The sequence below is a fragment of the Panthera onca genome, chromosome A3, assembly GCF_046562875.1.
Source record: "Panthera onca isolate mPanOnc1 chromosome A3, mPanOnc1 haplotype 2, whole genome shotgun sequence".
Taxonomy (NCBI): Eukaryota; Metazoa; Chordata; class Mammalia; order Carnivora; family Felidae; genus Panthera; species Panthera onca.
In genome coordinates, this window is record NC_138341.1 from 112,379,574 (window position 1) to 112,400,471 (window position 20,898).

At 54.1% G+C, this 20,898-nt stretch overlaps 2 protein-coding genes across 5 annotated transcripts in view; one reads left to right on the forward strand and one right to left on the reverse strand.

Moving 5' to 3' along the window:
• The window catches only part of FAM110A (family with sequence similarity 110 member A), a 130,625-nt gene that overhangs the window by 22,783 nt on the left and 86,944 nt on the right, over window positions 1-20,898 (reverse strand). The window lies entirely within an intron of this gene.
• Window positions 5,903-18,970, forward strand: SLC52A3 (solute carrier family 52 member 3). 2 transcript variants are annotated; one of them, XM_060614355.3, is made up of 5 exons: window positions 5,903-5,947; window positions 12,069-12,694; window positions 13,723-14,228; window positions 15,893-16,016; window positions 16,515-18,970. In XM_060614355.3, exons 2-5 carry the CDS (start codon window positions 12,128-12,130, stop codon window positions 16,725-16,727), a joined length of 1,410 nt encoding a protein of 469 aa, XP_060470338.1. In that variant the 5' UTR covers window positions 5,903-5,947; window positions 12,069-12,127; the 3' UTR covers window positions 16,728-18,970. The 2 variants fall into 2 exon arrangements, with proteins under 2 accessions (XP_060470338.1, XP_060470330.1); XM_060614347.3 differs by lacking the exon at window positions 5,903-5,947 and adding an exon at window positions 6,498-6,621.

Sequence of the window (20,898 nt, forward strand, 5' to 3'; positions counted from 1 at the left end):
AACAAAACAGACACAGTTCCCCCCCCCCCCCCCCCACTGCTGAGCTGACACTGGTGGGAAATAGACACAAAGCAAGATGAGTCAACGAACACATAACACACCATCAAGGGCACAGTTAGCAAAGCTATCGAGGCACGAGGAGCTAGAGAGTGGTGGTGACCAGACAATTCTAATTTAGGGTCACCTCTGAAGGGTGAGATTGAGCAGACACCTGAATAAAGTGAGGGAGGGGCCATGGGGCTACCTGGGGAAAGAGGGCAAGTGCAAAGGCCCTGAGGCAGGGAATAGGTTTGCCACCTGAAGGGTTGGCAAGAAGACCAGTGTGGCTGGAGCGGAGAGTGCCGGCGAAGAGACTACTGCAACAGCCACGCAGGACACGAAGGGGCTGGATGGGGGCGGTGGCAGTGGAGGGGTACAGAGTGGCCCGATTCTGGATCTGCTAAGGGATCAGTATGTGCCGTGTGGGAGCAAAAAGGAGTTGGGAGAGAAGATAGCACCTCCATTTTAGAGACCACGCTCCTTGCGGTATCCCCAGCGCATGGAACAGAGCCGATCTCAATCAGCAGTTACTGAAAGAGAAAAAGCAAATAAAGGGAGAAAGAATCTCAGCCCGCCCACTCCTTCTGGCCTCCCAGCTATCGTTTTCCAGAACTGAAGGCGTCTTTCAGGGACTCCCCCATACCCTCCCACAGGATGCTGCGAGGCCATCCTCGGTATTCCTGGTAGGAACTCTCTACTCCACCCGGGCTGGAATTTCCACCATCCTTCACTCCTGGAATCCTGCCCTGAGCACCTTCCAGAAATCTGTTACCAAGAAAGCATCTGTCACACATACCTCTCCCAGCCCAGTTACTCCGGCTTGAGTAAAGGGCACGCTCACCTATGTGCCCCCATTCAGATGCCACCACAATTTCCTCCACTTGGGTTCTCCCTGTTCTTCACACAGGACAGAGCCGAGGAGAGAGAAAAGAGGTCCCAGATGTGCTCTGAGAACAGAGGAGGCCGTCACCTCCCTTGAGCTGCAGGTAAGACCTCTATTAATGCAACACAAAATGGCATTCGAGGTTTCTTTCAGTTCTTTTTCTTCATTTTTCTTTTTTTAAAGTAATTTTTTAATGTTAGGTTACACAACTAACAGGGTTTAGACCCCTAGAAAGTTAAAATATTTCAGTGAAAGCTAAACTCCTCTTTGATCACCCCCCCCCATCACCCTTCCCATTCCCTGACCCCCTCCACACACACACCATTCCAAAGGCAACCATTGCTGCCAATTTGAAATTCACGCTTCTAGATTTTTTCCTATGGATGTATATGTGATAAACACCACACACACACACACACACACACACACACACACACACACCCCTAATAAATATGTGGCATTTATTTGTGGAAAAAAATTTTTCCACAGATGGACTCATACCGTATTTATCCTGTGGCTCTTTTCTCCGCTCTGTTCTGGGCTCTTGAATTCAATTCACAGTTAAGAGATCGTATTCACTCTGATGGGGCTGCGCCACGCGACTGGCCCTTACAGAGAGCAGATTGCTTTAGAGGCACTCTCAGAAGCTCCTCTCTCTAATCCCCTCGAAGCCTACGTCTCCTTTCCCCCCGCTCTCCTTCCTTCCACCTCCCCGGCACGTACGCCCCACGCACCCCCCAGAGAGAAGGTCCTAATTCCTCAGATGCCCCAGGCAGGTTCATCTTCGGAGGTTGTAGCACCCTGCGCCCTCTGGTGGCTCCCGTGGGTAACTGCAGCGGCGCCTCCAACCCCCTCATCCATTCACCCCACGAACCGGTTCTGGAAGCCCTGCCCACCCACCACCTAGGCGTGAACCTTCCCGCGCCTGCCCTGGGGGCCCGGTGGCGGATTAGCTGATCTCCGCTCTGGAAAGGCTCCTCGTGGAATGTGAGCGCCCTTGTGACCTGCCAGAAGAATGTACACGTTTGACGAGCCCCGGAGGGCAGCTCTTTGTGGGAAACTCGTGGTCCTCGTGCAGCGCCTTTGGAAGGCAATGAACTGGACGATCTCTCTCTGAGCACGTTGTAGTTCACTGCTGGGAGCGGACTCTGCAGGTATTGGCAGTGTTTGCGGCCGCAGCAAACGACAGGGGCCCAGCAACGGGGGTGGGCCAAATTCGTCCTGGGGCAGTCGGATAATGGAACACCTGTAGGCCTGTCCTTCCCCAGCCTGGGACTCTGTCCCCCTCAGGGTGCCTCTGCTGGCTCCCCCCACTCCGAAGCCTGCCCGGATTCGCCACTCCGGGTTCCCCTCGCCCTCTTTTTTTCCCTACGGACTAACACACTAACTAATGTCCTCACTTCCTACATTTATTGTCCCTTCGCTTCACTAGAAGGTCAGCTCTCCAAAGACCAGGGCTTCGTCTGTCTCCTCTGTTCAATTTTATGTCCCAAGCATCTCTCCCAGTGCCTGACATTGTTGGTGTAACCGAATGAGGGAACCAGGGCCCCGTGGGCCCCCAAGCCGAACACGGAGACCGGGTTTGCAGTGAAGAAAATTTTAATTTGCAAGGCCACCTAACGGGGAGATGGGAGTGGGGGTGGGATCTCAAATCTGCCTGCCCTGAAAAAGGGGTCTTGAGGCTTTCCCGGAATTTAGGGAGAGCCTGGACCAATGTGATTGGAAGCTACAAAGGGGGAGGTAAAGTTGAGGGCGTTGTTGATCCGCGCAGGCGCAGTCCATCAGGACGCTCCTTAGGTCGCGGGCCGCTCAGTGCGTGGAAAGCCACTTACACAAATGTCTTGTGAGTTGCACGTCAGAGAGAGTTCATCTATGAGAGGCGGTGACAAGGCCCCATGGTATATTCCCTGGGCTAATTGCCCTTTAGAAGCAGGCAGTCTGTTGTGGAAAGAAACAGGCTTTGGGTTACAGGTCGCTTCCCTCTAGCTACTCTGAACGCAGGACAACAATAACTTAGCCTTGTTTTCAGATCAGAAGCGGAGACTTTATTGGAAAGCGCCGGTTGCACTGGCACTTTAAGTTGCTCAGTGACTGAAGCCACTGAATGAGGGTCTGGATGTGCAGGCTATAGCAAGATCTCTGAGATACTTGGTAGAAAAGGCAAGCCTCAGAAAGCAGTCGGCCGTATGCCCCAGTCTGTAAAGAATGCGGGTGGGACGTTTTCCCGTAAACCTAAAATTGCTCCCACAAAAGATACTACCAGTCTTTTTTTGTTTTTTAAGTTTACTTGTTTATTTTGAGAGGAGGAGAGTGGGGAGGGGCAGAGAAGGAGAGACAGAATCTCAAGTAGGCTCCACACTGTCAGCACAGAGCCCAACAGGGGGTCGAACTCACAAACCGTGAGATCGTGACCTGAGACGAAGTCGGAAGCACAACTGACTGAGCCACCCAGGTGCCCCGATAATAGTAAGTCTTTTTTTTTTTTTTTAAAGTTTGTTTATTTTTGAGAGAGAGGGAGAGCGCGTGCACGCATGCGTGGGGGGAGGGGCAGAGAGAGGAATTCACAGAATCCGAAGCAGGAGCCGGGCTCTGAGCTGTCAGCACAGAGCCCGACTCTGGGCTCGATCTCACAAACCACGAGATCATGACCTGAGCTGAAGTCGGATGCTAAACTGACTGAGCCACCCAGGCGCCCCAATAACAGTCTTAATTAAACAACCGAGGCTGTAAAAATATCTGGAGATGACAAGGAAAGGGAGAATATTTTGGTTGGGGTTCATCCATTCGTGCACGTGAAAGAGGGCTTCAGTTGTCTCCGTCCTGACCTCAGACTTTTTACTAGGGTTCTTTCCAGCTGGTCTCTGCCAGGTGGGCAGAGCATCCCCTGCTGGGAACAGAAACTGTCCCCTCAAGCCACAAGGACACCCTGAGCTAGCAGGAGGAGGAGCGATTTGACCTTCACTGCCCACCTGCAGGGACCCACCCCCTTTGTCCCGCACCTTCCTCATATAGACCTGGAAGTATTTTTGGCACTTTGGAAACTGTCTTTGACACATTCGTCCTCTGTCTTTCCGGTGTTGGCCTTGCTGAAATCAATTCCTTTCTTGTTTCACCTCTACTCGTCTCTCTGCCTCTGGATTTTATCAACAGCCCGTGTGGCAGAACCGGATCTGTTTTGCACCCCCGTGCCCTGGCTACATATGCAACAAACATTTATTAAGCTCCCAATGTATAGTGGTTATATTAGAAACAGGTATCTGGAAAGGTTTCTTTGGAGGAGGTAACATTTGAGATTGGGTTTGAAATTACAGATGGGATTGTGCCAGAGATGGGACAGAAAGGGTATTCTAATAGAAGAATTCATATGGAAATTTTGGTGGCTTCGATGTACTATAAATACTTAGAGAATGGTAAGCAGTTCTGGCTACATATAAGAAAGGGCAAGTGATAAAATTGTCAAGGTTTATTGGTCCCAGCTGAGAAGGGACAGAAATGTGAGGCTTAGGCATTTTTCTTAATTTAGTGAGCAAGCAGGGAGTCCTTGAGGGTTGATAATATAGACATTTTTAAATTTGTTTTTAACATTTATTTATTTTTGAGAGACAGAGCACAAGCGGGGGAGGGGGAGAGAGAGAGAGAGAGACAGACAGACAGACAGACAGAATCTGAAGCAGGCTCCAGGCTCTGAGCCGTCAGCACAGAGCCCGACGCGGGGCGCGAACTCAGACTGCGAGATGTGACCTGAGCGGAAGTCGGACGCTTAAACCGACTGAGCCACCCAGGTGCCCCTGAAGATATTTTTAAATGGAAAACAAAAATACCCTAAGAGGCCCCGATGATGTGGCAGGAAGTGAAACCACACCAGCAGGGATGCGGATCCAACTGAAGGGAGAATGGTTGGAGTCAGAAAGGAGCATCAGAGGAGAGGACAGGAGCAGCCTCCCTGCCGGTCCCGGTGGAGCCCCCCCAGGAAGCACATTCTTGTGTCCTCGAAACCCAAATGGTTCTTTAGCCCCTGCCAGCCGAGAGGGGGAGGGGGGTCTGCTCACCTCTCCTCCCAAGCTTTTGCCTGGAGAGTGATTGCTCTCTTGAGCAATTGAATGTCTCCGAGAACACGGCAAAAAGCAGGTCAGAATTCCCAGCAGAAGTCAACAGGCCATGAACAAATGTACAAGCCCCAAGCCCTGGGCGATGCGTTCCCCACCCCACCCGGCCCCACCCCCCACTCCAGGCATCGGGCCGTGTGAGTTGGGTTCGAATATGACCTCACGCTTACCAGCCAGGACACCTTGAGCCAGTCGCTGAACCTCTTTGGAGTCTCAGCTTCCCCACCTGTAAAGTAGGAAATAAAAGCATTGCCTGCCCGCGACCTAGGATTCCTGAAAGGTTTCATCAGATATGAACGACTGCAATGTGACAGAGCGGTTATTTGTCGGTCGTTATTTTGCCGCGGCTCTTGACTTCTCGGGGCCTCTGTTTCCTCATCTGTAAAGTGGGATTGCGATAGTAGCCCCCCCCCCCCCCCCAAAAGGCTGTGAAGAGTAGATACACGGATTCATGTCAAGCTCGGTGCCTGGCACACACTGCCTGTCAGGATTTCTGCCCCATGAGGAGGGCGCTGTTAACACCCCCACTTTCCAAGTGACTTGCTTAAACTCCACTATTCCCACCAGGAGTTTGGGCTCCAGGGAGCCCTGCCCCTGGAGTGACAGGAATTATGGTGGCCCTGGGGCAAGGCCAGAGGCAGCCTGGGCAGGTCTTCTGCCTTCTCGGGGTCAACCCTGGTAAAATGTGGATGGCGGTAAGCGCCCGAGAATGTGAGCCCTTTGCTGCGCCCGCGGGGTCATCGGGATCTTCAGGATCGGGGTGGCCGGGCCGGGCTCCAGACACACAGTAGGCTCTTGGTGCAGCCGACAGCCCCGCCCCCCGCCCCTCCCCCTCCGCTGGGCTGGGCGGGGCAGGTTAATACTAACCCGGCCGCCTCCGCCCCTCCCAGGCAGAGTCACTTGGGACCGGGACCTGCAGGTAAGCCGGCAGAAACTGGGCGGCTCGGGCCTCTGAGGGCACGGCTGCCTCTACCGAGGGCCGGCTGACACGGGGCCCTGAGCGGGGGGGAGTGGGGGGCACTTATCTGGGGACAGCCAGTGGCCTGTAGCTTCCCACCCCCCACCCCCCCAGTTTCAGACTCCTGGGTTGGAGGCCAGAGGGATAGGAGGGACCAAGGGCCTCTCCCTCTGCGGTCCGTCGGAGCCGGGAGCCCAGCTGGGACGCCCGGTGGGCTCCAGCCCCCTCCTCCCCGGGCCAAAAGACTGGGCCCCCCACCGACCTCTGCCCGGCTGCATGAACACGCCGCTGGGGAAGTCTAGACGGCCATTCCTGCCAGGTTGGGCTGGAGCCTCACCAGCCTGGCAGGAGGGCTGGGGGTTGGGATGAGCACGGCGGGGAGGCTGCTTGACCAAGGTCAGCCTCGTGGGAGGCCCCGAGGAGAAGGAGGAGGAGGAGGAGGAGGAGGAGGAGGAGGAGGAGGAGGAGGAAGGGAGCTGGAAGTCTCTGCCAGCCGGCCTGCTAGGCTCCCATTATCTCCTCCCTTCCTCCCTGTCAGCCAAGACCCGCAGAACAGGCCCATCCCTGCCCCCTTTCTTAGATGCAGAAACCAGGCCCCAGAGAGGGTGAGCAGCTGGCCTGAGGACACCCAGCGGGTGAGCACAGGCCCGGTCGCCCACCACAACCTGAGATGGGGGGGGGGGGGAACACGGTGTGGGCAAGCACCGCCTCCTCTCTGGGCCTCAGTTTCCCCGCATCTGTGAGATGGGAACATTGAGTTGGAGAAGGCCCCTTGATACATGTGGACGTTAGTGAGGGGGTGAGGGCGGTGGCTGAGCCAGGCCAGGGTTCCAGCACACCCTGCTACTCCCCTACTTCCATCGCCTCCCCTCCCGCCCCCTGCCCTCTCCGCCCCACCTCCTCCTTTTGCCCCGCCTCTGTCTCTCTGTCTCTCCGTCTCTCTGTCTCTCTTTCTGCCCATTTTGGCTTCTAGCTTTGGTTCTTTCTCTCCCTGCTCTGTCCTCTCAAACCCATCCTGCTCCAGCCCGGACAACCTCCCCACCTCTCTCATGAGGGCGGGCCGGGCCCCAGGCGGGGGTCACCGAGGACTCTGGGACAACACTGACTCAGACCCCTGTCCAGGAGCGGGTGTAGACCATGCCCACACTGCCAGCTGGCATGGCCCAGGCCAGCCAGGTGGACTCAACCCGCATGGCTGAGGCAGGCTGTCGACCCAGCCCTTGGCAAACTAGGTGGCCACCTTGGCACTGGGAGAGAGACAGGGCCCTGCTCACACAAAGATTATACTACAGTGGGAGAGGTCGGCACTCAAAAGATAAGACACAGATAAATCGTCGCAACTGAACTGAGGAGGGCACAAAGCAGAGAGCCGGGGAGGGTTCGGGACCGGAGCCTCCCGATGGTCAAGGTCGGACAGGGCCTTTCCCTCCTGGTGGGGCAGAGGGTGGCCCAGCCACACACTGAGGGTACACTGGCCCCCCACCCCCACCCCCTGCACCCCCCTGGGCCTAGGACTCTCAGCTTCCGCTGCAAAACTTTGAAGGAAAGAGACCTCTTCGGGGGGGGGGGGGGGGACGACACTCCTGGCTTCTGTACCTGTGTGCCCACGTGTCATGGAGCGGACTGAGCCTGAAGAGTCTCATTCAAAGCCTTGGGGTTCTGTTCTCCCACAGTCGCTGATGGGGCCCCAGGAAGTATCTAGGCCTTGGAGTCTGTCTCAGGTTCTCCCAGGCCGGCACCCCGTTTCTCCCCGGCCCGGCCCACGCGGTGGGGAGGCCCGGGGGTGAGTGGAAAGGGATCCTGCTCAGTGTGGCCCCTGCCACATCTTCACGATCCCCCTGCCTCCGGGGCTCTCTGCTCAGGCCGTGACGGTCAGACGTGCCTCGGTTCAAACCCCAGCTCCCAGCTGACCCCGCTGGGTGACCCCGGGCACATTACTTTGCTCTTCTGAGCCACGGTTAACTCATTTATGAAATGGGGGTGATCATCCTGCCTACCTCGGGATTGTGGAGAGGATTTGATGGAGAGTGTGTGTAAAGCCCTTGGCCAGTAGATGATGGCTGTTGTTATAGTTCTCATTACTGTTATCATTACTGTCTCTTTTTGCCTGGATTCCTCCACCAGCTTCCTGATAATTAACCTATTTCGCAGGTCTCATTCCTACGCCTGCCCCGGCCCCACATTACTCTCTTCACAACAGCCAGCGTGATTATGGTAAAACGAAATTACAGCTGGTCCTCCCTCTGCCCAGGAAGGGAGACTTGGGCTCAGAGAAAACACCTAAACTCTTGCCTCCAGGGCCCTGTGTGACCTGCCCATCTCCTCCCACACTGGCCTCCTGGTTCTCCCAACACCAAGAGCTGTTGCTGGGACCTGGCAGGTGAGGCCCCACCCCAGGGCCTTTGCACTTGCTGTTCCCGCCCCCTGCACTACTCTCCCCTGGCAGCGCTCACTCTCACATTTCCTTCATGTTCCCCCTGACAATCCCGGATAGGAATGCCGCCCTCCCAGCTCTGCTCCCCTCCCACAGCCCTCATCACTGCTGACTTGCTCAGTGTTTCACAGCAAGTGCCCAGTAAATACTGGTTGAATGAATGCACCGCACTGCAAGGTCACTATAAGAAAAAGAAAAGAGAGATAAGGACTTTTAAAAAATTCCCCAGCATACTCCCTCTGAGCCACTCCTTAGTACTCTGAAACAACAGGGTACTCTGCACGTGCAGTTCCCTCTGCCTAGGACATTCTCCCCCACTCCGCCCCTGACTCATTTCACTGATGGCCACATCCCCCGTCAGTGTCTCCCAGGTCCAGGAGCACGTGGCACTCGGTATGTGCTGAAAGTAGGCCAGGGCAGGAGAGCCACGCAGGAGATGGGTTAGGCTGGGCCATTCCACCATCATAACTGCTTTCTAGACAAGAGAAGAGACTTGTGGGACCAAATCACTTCCCTCAAATTACAGAACCCAGAGAACTCGGCTCTGGGGTGTAGGGATTCAGTCTTTCAGTGCATAGAACCTAGTGCACATAAATGAAACTCAGGCTCCTTACCTGCCTATCTGCCCTCATCTCCCCATCAAGCCCACTGCTCCAGCCACACTGGCCCAGGCTCGTTCCTGCCCCAGGACATTTGCACAAGCTGTTCCCTCTGCCTATATTTTCTTTGGGTTTCTTTATTCTTTTTTTTAACACATTTTTTTCTTTAAATCCAAGTTAGTTAAATATACAGTACAATGATGATTTCAGGAATAGAATTTCGTGGATTTTTGCCCTTAATGGAAAAACCGATATATTTGATTTTATACCTGCTATATACATTTAACGATTTTTTTTTAAAAGATTTAAATCCAAGTGAGTCAACACAGTGTGATAATGATTTCAGGAATAGAATTTTGTGATTTTACACTTAATATTCTACTTCTCATTTAAAAACTATTTAAATATTTGATCCGGCTGGAATTCCTTTTTCAGGCATCGGGAATAGGAAGTAAGAAAGAGATCTAGTTTTATTTCTTTTTCCCAAAGGAGTACCGTAGCAAGTCAGACTATGCAGGAAAACCACAGGCGTGAATGAACGTGTAGCTGGACAGCTTGCTGAACTCTCTCGTTATTTTAATAGCTTTTCAGATGATACAAGTAACCATCTCTCTTTAGCAAATCCACCTCCTCCCTTTAATTATTGACTTCTTCCTCTTTATTAGAAATATCGTTTATTGCCTCCTCTATATCCTTTGTTTATTTTACACTACCTTCTGCGGTCAAGGCCTTGAGCAGTGAATCAACACCGCGCCGTCGACCGTTGACTGTTTCTGTCCGTTTCTCCTGGCGTGTCTGAGACTCTGGGGGAATGTTACTCAGAATACAGACGTTTGCTACTGTTTTGACTCCGCTATGGAGTGCGGTACCTATCAATATGAAATGACTCAGCGGCTTAATTTATACCCTTGGCATCAAATCCCATATTAAGGCTCTTTGTTTTCTCTCTCTCTCTCTCTCTCTTTCTCCCTCCATTCATCCACCTCTTTGCATTTCTCTGGAAGATGTCTGCCCCCGAGTTTACTCGTAACTTGTCAATGCCTCTTTCAGGTGTATTTCAACAACTAATGTTTGGTTTCGGTTTTTGATCAAATCCCCGTTAGGGCAAGACCTGAGCTTCTGAGTTGGGACATTCAGAATAAAGGAGATAAATGTTAGTTTCTGGCTACTATAACCAGTCTGATAGATCCTTGAACATCTATGTCTGTCCGCTTGGCCACTGTTTTGCTATATATAATGTGAGTAGTTTAAACAAGATGAAAGCTTACTTACAATGTAAACAACACTGAACAAACAAAATAGTTCAGTGGCAGGCAGAACAGGACTGGTTTGCAGCTTTGTGCCACAAAGTCTTGAAGTCTAGTCTCCCTCTAGCCCCCACACCATCCCTCTTGGCGCAAAACGGCTGCTGGAGTTCTGGGCATCACACCCGAATTCCAGACAGCAGGATGGAGGAAGAGCGGGAAGGTACACCCCCTCATCTTTAAGGAGACTTCTCAGAGTCTTCACAGCCTCATCGGTCTGGCCTCGATTAGATGGCCATGCACCGCTGTAAGGGAGGCTGGGAAGTATACTCTTGTAGCTTTTTGTTTTTTAATTTCTCACATTTATTTATTTTTGAGAGAGACACAGAGTGTGAGCAGGGGAGGGGCAGAGAGAGAGGGAGACCCAGAATCCGAAGCAGGCTCCAGGCTCGGAGCTGTCGGCACAGAGCCAGACGCGGGGCTTGAACCCACGAACCGTGAGATCATGACCTGAGCCGAAGTCGGACGCTCAACCCACTGAGCCACCCAGGCACCCCTGTACTCTTGTAGCTTGGTGGCTGTTTGCCCAACCGAAAATCTGGTCTCTGTAACAACAAAAGAAGAAAGGAAGAGGGACTCATGGGAGGCAGCAGCCATTTGCCTCGGAGTATCATTCAACCTCTCCCTGTTTGTCCTTCCATATCGGTTCACCGATCGTAGACAGAATCCTGCCCGAGTTGGTGTAGGGCAGCTTTGTCGCAGTGAGATCCTGCCCGTCCTGGACCACATTCTGGTCTCAGGTGGGAGTGAGCGGCCGAGAAGCTGTGCACAAGAGACCTGTGAGAGAGGTCCTCTCCAGGCGACAGCTGCCTGGAGCTTGTCTCCGTGGGTCCTCTCGGCTTGCCTCGAGCCAGGCCTGTTCCAGGCTGTTAGGTTGGCCTCAACGGGTGAGAGGCCAGAGCTTAAGCCAACTGCCTCAGGCCTCCGGAAAGGAGGTGGTGGGGTGAGACGGAAAGCAGGTCGGACTGCCCTCTGCTCCAGGATTGGCTTCCCTCAGTGGAGGAAGGAAGAAGAGAGTTCATCTGGGGCCCGAGAGTCAGATTCTGTGTGTGGGAACCCGGAAAGGAGCCGCTGAGGTGTGGGGAATTTCCCCGGGTGAGGCATGGCCACAGAGACGCTTCTGCCCCTTCTAGAAGAACAAGAAAGACTGACATGTGAAGAGGGAGGGACTGAGGGATCAGGCCTGGGTTCCCATGGGGGTTAGGAGGCCCAGTGCTGCAGTGGACGAGCTCCAAATCCCACCTCCCCGGACCCCGCCCACCTGTAAAAGGAGGTGACTGGCCCAATCAACATTTCTCTCCGAAATGGTGCCTATGCCCTTACTGGGCCCCAGGCACTGTTTAAGACGCATTAACTCATTAACATATTTGCATCTCATTCCAACGATGAGGTCAGGACGGTCACTGTCCTCGATTCCCTTTTTTTTTTCTTTTCTCTTTTTCTTTTCTTTCCTTTTTCTTTGAAGAGGGTGCTTGGTTTGTTGTTTGCTTGCTTTGATGCAGCAGCTGTGCGATTCAATGTGTCCAACTTCTCTCTGGCGGTCTCTGGAATGACGAGCCACTGTTAGGGAGGCTTTCCCCTCTGGAAAGGTTAGCCATCAAAGAATGCGTCCGTTTTCCTATCACGAAGAGCCAACTTGTTCAGGAGAAGGGGAGAGATCAGGAAACACACCTGGGCTCCACGGCACTGTCTCGTCACCGATGGCGACCCTGACGTCTCGCTCACCTGATGTTTTTCTCCGGCAGCCCCGCCGCAGGCCGATCCGGGAGGTGGCGGCTTCGTTCGGCACGGGGCGGACATCACCATGCCCCTCCTGATACACCTGCTGGTCTGCACCTTCGGGCTGGGCTCCTGGGTGGCCATCAACGGGCTCTGGGTCGAGCTGCCCCTGCTGGTGACGGAGCTGCCCGAGGGGTGGTATCTCCCCTCCTACCTCACGGTGATCATCCAGCTGGCCAACATCGGCCCCCTCCTGGTCACCCTGCTCCATCACTTCCAGCCTGGCTGCCTCTCGGAGGTGCCCATCATCTTTACCGTGCTGGGCGTGGGCACCGTCACCTGCACCCTCTTCGCCTTCCTCTGGAATGTCACTCCCTGGGTGCTGGACGGCCCCCACAGCATCGCCTTCATGGTCCTCACCTTCTTCCTGGCCCTGGTGGACTGCACCTCGTCGGTCACCTTCCTGCCCTTCATGAGCCGGCTGCCCGCCCACTACCTCACCACCTTCTTCGTGGGCGAAGGGCTCAGCGGCCTCCTGCCTGCTCTGGTGGCTCTTGCCCAGGGCTCGGGTCTCACTACCTGTGTCAATGTCACTAAGCCGTTAGAAACCACCCCAAGCGCCGAGACCACCGGGAAGACTGTCTTCCCCCAGGTACCTGACATTTCCCATGGCCGCGCTCTGTGACTGATCACAGACCGGGCCACGCGGGGGGCTCGTGCTTCCTAGACGCTGGGCAGACCGCTGTCCTTGACCCGGCTGCGCTCTCGCATCACCTGCCCCGGGGGAGCGCACTTTCAGAGCGTTTTGCGTTTCCAGCTTGCAAAATTGGGACTGTGTGAACGTGTATTTCCTCAAAATTCCCCGGGTGATGCTAAGGTACGGCCAGGGCCAAGAACCGTAGGCTTTAGCCACGGCTTCGTGTTGTTTCACAAGTCAGACTTTGTTTCCCCCTGGGTCTTAGACACCTCACACGCACCCACCCGGTGTTGACCAAACCACAGCAGTTCATCACCGGGCGCAGACCAGTGGCCCCAGGCGGCCATATCCTGCAAGCGTTTGACTTTGACTGTTTGACTTGGTTGAAGATTTAAACGTTTGAAATGTCCCACGCGTAAATCTAGATGTACATAGGTTATCTCTTGAAAAGCGACTTGGCCGTGGGGTGCCAGGCGGGCTCAGTCGGTAGGGCACGCGACTCCTGATCTCCGGGTTGTGAGTTCGAGCCCCACGCTGGGCCTGGAGAGGACTTAAAAGCTTTAAAAGAAGCGAGAGAGGGATTGGGCCACACCAGGCCACCTTCCCACAGGGCGACTTTGGGTGACGCTGCCCCTCCTCAGAACACATCTGTGGCTGTCAGCCCTTGGCAGGCGGTAGGGTGGGAAAAGGTGGAACTCCTAAGTCAGAAAGAACCAAGTGGACTCAGGTGGACCGGTTTTGCCACACACTCCCTATGGCCCTCGGGTAACACAGACCGTTCTGACCCAGGCAGAGGGCTGGTCCCCAGGGAGCCGTCAGAGCTCGTGAGCATTTATTATCATTACCTTAGGAGCTATGTGTTATGTCATTCATCCCTTATTAACAATGCATGCTATTTATTGTACATTATTATTAATATTGTTGTTACCTGTGCCCTGACACCCCCCGCGGATCCGGCTGAGCCTTGTTGTGTCTTTCCCCAGGGAGCTAACAGCACTTTTGCATCTGACCTTGCCGGGACGGCACATTCCGCGGTCCATCTGGAAAGTCGCCACCTGCCGGCCAACTTCTCGCCTTTGGTCTTCTTCCTCCTCCTCTCCTTCATGATGGCCTGCTGCCTGGCCGCTTTCTTTGTCCTCCAGCGGCAGCCTAGACCCAGGGAATCTTCCATAGAAGACCTCCTCACCTCCCAGGTCACCCTCCACTCCATCCGGCCACGGGAAGGGGAGGACCTGGCCCCCCCCGGGCCAAGGGACAACAGCAAGGCCCAGGGGCATCCAGAGGAGAAAACGGCCCCCCACCACCCAGCCCACCTGACCTTCATCTACATCCTGGTGGCCTTTGTAAACGCGCTCACCAACGGCGTGCTGCCCTCCGTGCAGACCTACTCCTGCCTGTCCTACGGCCCCATTGCCTACCACCTGTCCGCCACCCTCAGCTCCATGGCCAACCCTCTTGCCTGCTTCCTCTCCATGTTCCTGCCTCACAGGTCCGTCCCACCTGGTCCTGGGGAGCTCTTGTTGGGGCAGATTTCGTTCCAGAAGTCAGGATTCCAAACCCCACCTATCAGGATCTACGTGTAGTGGTTAAGAACACGGTTTCTAGGGCTTGACTGCCTGGGTTCAGATCCCAACTACGTCACATCCTAGCTTCTGTGATCCTGGATAAGTCACTCCGCTTCCCTGTGCCTCAAGGGTACTTATCTGGAAAATGGGGGTGATAATAGTTCTACCTCCTAGGGTGGCCGGGAGCATAAGACAAGCTAACTTTGTAAAGATTTTAGAGCAGTGCCTGCACATGGCAGGTCCAATGTAAGTGCTCACTTGCCTTGACATTGGCCATTGAGAAGGAATGGGCAGGCAGGAGCTGAGGTTCCCATATACAAATAGAAGCCCCGGGGCTCAGAGAAAGGGTCTAATTCCCAGGATTTCAGCCCTGTTCTCCTGCCTCCAGCTCCTGCTGGCTCCTTTACAGCTGCAGTTCTGGAAGAATGGCTAGGCAAATTGATAAAATGCAGATTACGCCAGTCTAGATTGGGGCCTGAGATTGCCAAATTTAGTCAAGCAACCTCGGTGGTTCCACCATGGGGGGTTCAGACGCCGGTAGGAGACACAGGCTTTGGAGTCAGGGAACTTCAGGGTCCCACAACCAACCACCCACCACTCCGCCCTGCCCATCCTGGCGGTCCTCTCCGGCCTGCTCACACCCACCTCCCTCGGCCCAGGAAGAAGGGAGAATGAGAATATTGTCAGAAAAGGTCAGATTGCCAGAGAGCTGAATGTCCTCCCTTAGGGCTTACAACTGTGGCGGGAGACTGGAGATTTCTGACGAAGCAGGAGCAGAAGCCACAGATCTGCGGGATGTGAGACACTCAGAATGTTAGAAATACCGTGAAAGCCAGGGGCTCCAAGAATCTTCCAGCAGAAAGTGTCCTCAGAGGCAGAGGCAGACCCTCCGCTCTCACTCAGGACCACAGACGGGTCTTGGTGTCGTGAAGAGCGTAGGCAGGGAGGTCGCAGGGGTGACGACCCCAAACGAAGGACAGTGTCCTCAGTTGTCACACCCGGAGCCTACCTGGAAGGCCACCAGGGCCTCTAGATCAGGCCAACCTCACGTTGTAGACCAGGGTAGATGAAGCCGGAAGGGAAGGGGTCAGCTGAGGTCTCACAACACCCCCTGCTGTGCCAGTGCTGTGATCAAAGCCACCTTCTAGTCGCCGGGCTTCCTGGCTGAGGTTGGGAATGTTGCAGGAGGAAATGACAGCAGATAAAATACCGGGCGGGGCCCAGGGCCAGGCCCGGCACACTCTGCCCCACAGGCCCCCACAGGCCTGCGACACTCATCTCCTAGGGGAGGAGACGGGCTCAGAGACCAGTCTTACAGCTCCAGTGGGAATGGGATCTGGATCAGGTCCCTGTAGCACCGGAGTCCGTTCTGTTCCCCCTGCTGTTAACGTTCAGGGTGACTTAGGCCAGTCTTGCCCCTCAGGAACCTCACTGACCCACTTGAGCCAGGTGGCCTGGAAGTTTCCACGTGGATCTGACCTCTAACCCCGGAGACGCTGACCCTCCCCCCCCCCCCCCCCCCCCGGGGTGGAGGCGGCAGGGGCCGGGCTTGCCACCTCTTACATCCTTCTCCCCTACTCTGCCCTAGGTCTCTGCCATTCCTGGGCGTCCTCACAGTGCTCGGGACTGGCTTCGGGGCCTACAACATGGCCATGGCCGTGATGAGCCCCTGCCCCCTCATGCAGGGCCACTGGGGTGGAGAAGTCCTCATTGTAAGTACCTGGCCTGTGGAGCTGCCCACCCCCCCCTCACCTAGCCAAGGCCCTTTCCACTGACCAAAGGCTTTGGGCCTGCTCCCCGAGGAAGCCCCAGGTGGGGTTGGGCAGCGGAGGGATGCTTCTCATTTGGGAACAGAGGCTTAGGAAGGTGAGGTGCCTGGTCCAAGGTGACAGTCCAGCCTCTCCCCTGAATGCCACACCCTTCCATGTGGACGGCCATGCGTCTGCCAGCAGTGGCCTTCTCCCAGACGCCCTTGACTTGGTTATGGGGGGACATAAATGCTATTGGGTTCTCCTTTGCCCTGGGCATGGGTGTCAACTCAGGGGGCCCCCTTAGCCCTAGAGGGTCACCCCCAAAGGCTCTACTCAACTCGGAGGTTATTCCCTGGGGTTCCCTTAGGCCCGCCAGGTCGCCCTACAAGCACCCTTCTCCCCTGGGGCTCACCCCCAAAGCCCCCTTCACTCTGCATCTCCCCTGCCCTGTACCCACAGGTGGCCTCTTGGGTGCTGTTTATCGGCTGCCTGAGCTACGTCAAGGTGATGCTGGGCGTGATCCTGCGCGACCGCAGCCGCAGCGCCCTCTTGTGGTGTGGGGCGGCGGTGCAGCTGGGCTCCCTCCTCGGGGCTGTGCTCATGTTCCCGCTGGTCAACGTGTTCAGGTTCTTCTCGTCCGCCGACTTCTGCAGCCTGCAGTGCCCCACCTAGGACCCCTGGCGTGGTCCGTTACATGACCCTGACCCGCTCCTGTTACTAACACTGGAAACCTGGGCAAGGCACGCAGCCCAGGCCACAGGGCAAGGGGCGGGGAGCCGGGGGGCAGAGCCCGAGTCCCTACACATCCACGCAGACTCCGCTCCGGAGCGGGGGAGAAAGCCACGGGCCTCCCACGGGGCCTGGAAATGCAAAGCACAGCCCTGCCCCCAATGCTGGGTCGCGGTGCCTGCAGTTCCTTTTCAGAACTCCCGCGGGCTCTTGAGCGACGGCGGATTTGCAGCACCCGGCCCGAGGCAGGCTCAGGGGTGTCCGAAGGGGAGCAGCAGAGAGGGCGAGCCAGCCCTCACAAGCGGTGTGACGTCACTTATTTCTCTGTGCCTCAGTTTCCTAAAATGGGGACCATGATAAATAGCACCTACCTCACAGGCGGAGCACAGGGATAAAGGGAAGAAGCACCCAGCATTGGCCATTTCCTGACCTGACGCCCAAGGGAAGTTAAGTGCACATCAACACAACGGAGAAGTGGCCAGGAGGGTTGAGAGACGACCCCTGACCGGTATCCTTTTTCCTATTATTCTCACAGAGGAGCTTGTAAAAGGACCCCTGGCTAATGGTGGGATCTTGGGGCATCTTGACTCCCCAGTTCCCAATATGGATGGACACTGTGCCCCACATACCCCTTCCCGTCACCGCTCCTGACTCAAGAAGTCCGGCTTCTTGGAAAGCAAGTGACCTTCTGGGAGGCAGATGGGCGGGGGGGGGGGGGGGGGGGGGGGGGGGGGGGGCTATGCCAAACCTCTCAAGTGAGTCCCATCCCCTCCCCCAGCCACCAAGGCTGAGAACTGGACCCGAGAACCCTGGGAAGCAGCTCTCTCAGCTGGGGAGGAATGCATCAGCTACCCGATTATTATTTTGTTTTCTTTTTTCTTTTTTTAGAGAGACATTCCCTGCTTTTAAACTAAGATCAGCCCTCTAAAATCAATATAATCAGTTTTCAGTTCTAAGGTCAAGGCTAAGCTCAGAAACGAACAGAATCAAAGGCTTAGAGAATGTCCGGTCCTGGGACTTCTTTTCTTCAGTGGTTTGCTTGCTTGCCACCCGCCCTCCCTTTAATTTATTTTGAATAGATAATATAGTCGCATGTTTCAAAAGTCAGAAAATATAAAATGATGTTCAGCAAAAAAATTCCATCTCTCCTCTCCTTCATCTGCCCCGGTTCCCCTCAACACACACACACACACACACACACACACACACACACGCACTTTATTTTCTTTTTCACTCTTGCAGAGATTATGCAAATGCAAATACAGAGTCTTTTTACAGAAAAAGTACTAAACTACTGTGTCCCTTGTACCTTTCACTCAACAATGAAAATGGAGAGAGGGTTCTGGTTCTTTCCTATGACCACATCATATCCCATCGTGTGGGGGTACCAAATTTATTCAACCAGTCCTCCGTAGAAAGACATTTGAAGGTACTGGAGACAACATTTGAAATAAAATCTCCCACTGCGATGCCTGGGTGGCTCAGATAGTTGAGGATCTGACTCTTGATTTCAGTTCAGGTCATGATCCCAGGGTCGTGGAATCGAGTCTCACCATTAGGCTCCATGCTGAGTGTGGAGCCTGCTTGAGATTCTCTCTCTCTCTCTCTCTCTCTCTCTCTCTCTCTCTCTCTCTCCCACCCATGCATGCTCTCTCTCTCTAAAACTGGAATTTTTTTTTAATTTAAAAATCTCCCACCAATCAGAAAAGCTCTCCACAAAAGCGGCAGAGAAAGAAAACAGTTATATTACTGAATAAACATTAAACCAGACTGTGGCGCACATCAGACAATCCGCCCAAGAGATTGCAAAGGCAGGAACCCCACCCTTTTATATCCTCCAGCAGATACGAGCCTACGACCTCCATGTTCTCAGACGATAACTAGTCCTCAAGGAAGGGTACTAGATGGCCCCCGTTTGTCACAATTCTTCCTGAATTCACCTGGCAATTGGGCTAGCTGTCTTTATCTGCAGAAGAAAGAAATTCCTATCTTGGGGCATCTGGGTGGCTCAGTCGGTTGAGCGTCCGACTTCGGCTCAGGTCACGATCTCACAGTTTGTGAGTTCAAGCCCCGCGTCGGGCTCTGTGCTGACAGCTCGGAGCCTGGAGCCTGCTTCGGATTCTGTGTCTCCCTCTCTCTCTGCCCCTCCCCCGCTCACACACTCTCTCTCTCTCTCTCTCTCTCTCTCTCAAAAAAAATGGACATTAAAAAATTTTTTTTTTAATTTCTATCTTTACAAGAGGAGACATTTTGCAACCTGGAGCCCAACGCTGATGTTAGGTTCCTACCCTCCCCCAGAGACTAGGTGATGGGACATTGACCTTCTGGATATGCTCTCCCATCCGTAAGAAAAGTGATCCTGGGTGGCAAAACTGGCTAGAGGCTTATTCAGCTTTTTCAAAGACTTGAGTACACCTAAAAGGAGCAGGGAAAGAATTTACAAGTTTTCTAGAGTAAATGCTCTAAGGAAAGGGAGAGGGGGTGTCTCCCTCTTTGGCATGAGGGACAATTATTTGTATTTGCCCTTACAAGGGCATTCGGGTTGTTTTCAATTGTTGCCTCCCAGAAAGGATGTTGGAATGGATAATGAGCAAGGATAGGATCTCTCTGTACTGATGCGGAAAAATGGTCCAAGATTAATTCAGCACACAGAAAGGAGATGCGGAAGAATGCGTAGACTACGGAGTTAGCCACGCTAGTACGTTCTGTCTGGGACTAGGTGAGGGGGTAAGTGACCCGGCATTTGGAAAAGGCACCTCCATCTGACCCCCCCCCCCCCATGGTTTTGCTTTCACCCACCGTTCTTGGAGGTCTTCGGACATTAGCAGCCTTTAAGTGAAGGTGCGTGAGTCAGCTCCCACAGTCTCCTCTGTACGATGGGGACAAATGAGAACATCTCTCAACCAGGGTTGAGCCGATAAGTGCGCGTGCTTAGCGCCGCACCCGCAAACAGCAAGCACTCAATAAATGCCTCTAGAAGCTCCCACTTTCTGAGCACCTGGGTGGCTCAGTCAGTTAAGCGTCCGACTTCCGCTCAGGTCGTGATCTCACAACTCCTGAGTTTGAGCCCCGCATCGGGCTCACTGCTGTCAGTGAGGAGTGCGCTTCGGATCCTCTGTCCCCCATCCCTCTCTGCCCCTCCCCTGCTCAAGCACGCTGCTCTCAAAAATAAAATAAAAACCATTAAAAAAAAAAGTTCCCACTTTCTGAGAACACCTCTGAAGGATCCTGGACGGCCCTTCTGCCCCCGCCCTCCAGGAGCTTAAACCTCGAGGCTGATGGAGTCACCCGACATCTCTGTGGTCCAACCAGGTAAGTTCCCTGAAGAATGAGCTCAGGGCTCCAGATTCGGCCTGGGGTTGGCGGCAGGTGGGCTTCCCAGAAGATGCCCCTGAGCTGGTATCTCCAGGAGGTTGGAGGGAAGGGGGCAAAGCAAGAAAGAGGATGCCTTCCCATGTTTATAGCAGCACTATCAACAATAGCCAAAGTATGGAAAGAGCCAAATGTCCATTGATGGATGAATGGATATATATATACATATATATATCTACAATGGAGTATTACTCGGCAATCAAAAAGAATGAAATCTTGCCATTTGCAACTACGTGGATGGAACTAGAGGGTATTATGCTAAGCCAAGTTAGTCAGAGGAAGATAAATATATGGCTTCACTCATAGGAGGACTTTAAGACACAGAACAGATGAACACAAGGGAAGGGAAGCAAAAATAATATAAAAACAGGGAGGGGGACAAAACAGAAGAGACTCATAAATCTGGAGAACAAACTGAGGGTTACGGGAGGGGTTGTGGGAAGGGGGATGGGCTAAATGGGTAAGGGGCACCGGGGAATCGACTCCTGAAATCATTGTGGCACTTGATGCTAACTAACTTGGATGTAAATTTTTAAAAATTAAAAAAAAAAGAAGGAGGAGGATGCCTTCCAGCCAGAGGAAACTGCACTGGCAAAAGCCATGGGGTGCGAGGCTTCAGCCTGCATTCCAGAACTCACAGGAGGGCAGCCTGGAAATCCCAGGGGCAGCTGGGAGGGACCTTAGAGGCCGAGGTTATGAAGGCACGGAAGGCTGTGTTGGCCTGTGGTACAGCCACTGTGGA

What these genes read in the sequence shown, in the direction of transcription:
- SLC52A3 (XM_060614355.3), top strand. Translation starts at nt 12,128, where the DNA reads ATGCCCCTCCTGATACACCTGCTGGTCTGCACCTTCGGGCTGGGCTCC. An exon ending in GGAAGACTGTCTTCCCCCAG is followed by an intron (nt 12,695 to 13,722) that starts GTACCTGACATT and finishes GTCTTTCCCCAG; the next exon opens with GGAGCTAACAGCACTTTTGC. An exon ending in GGGGTGGAGAAGTCCTCATT is followed by an intron (nt 16,017 to 16,514) that starts GTAAGTACCTGG and finishes CTGTACCCACAG; the next exon opens with GTGGCCTCTTGGGTGCTGTT.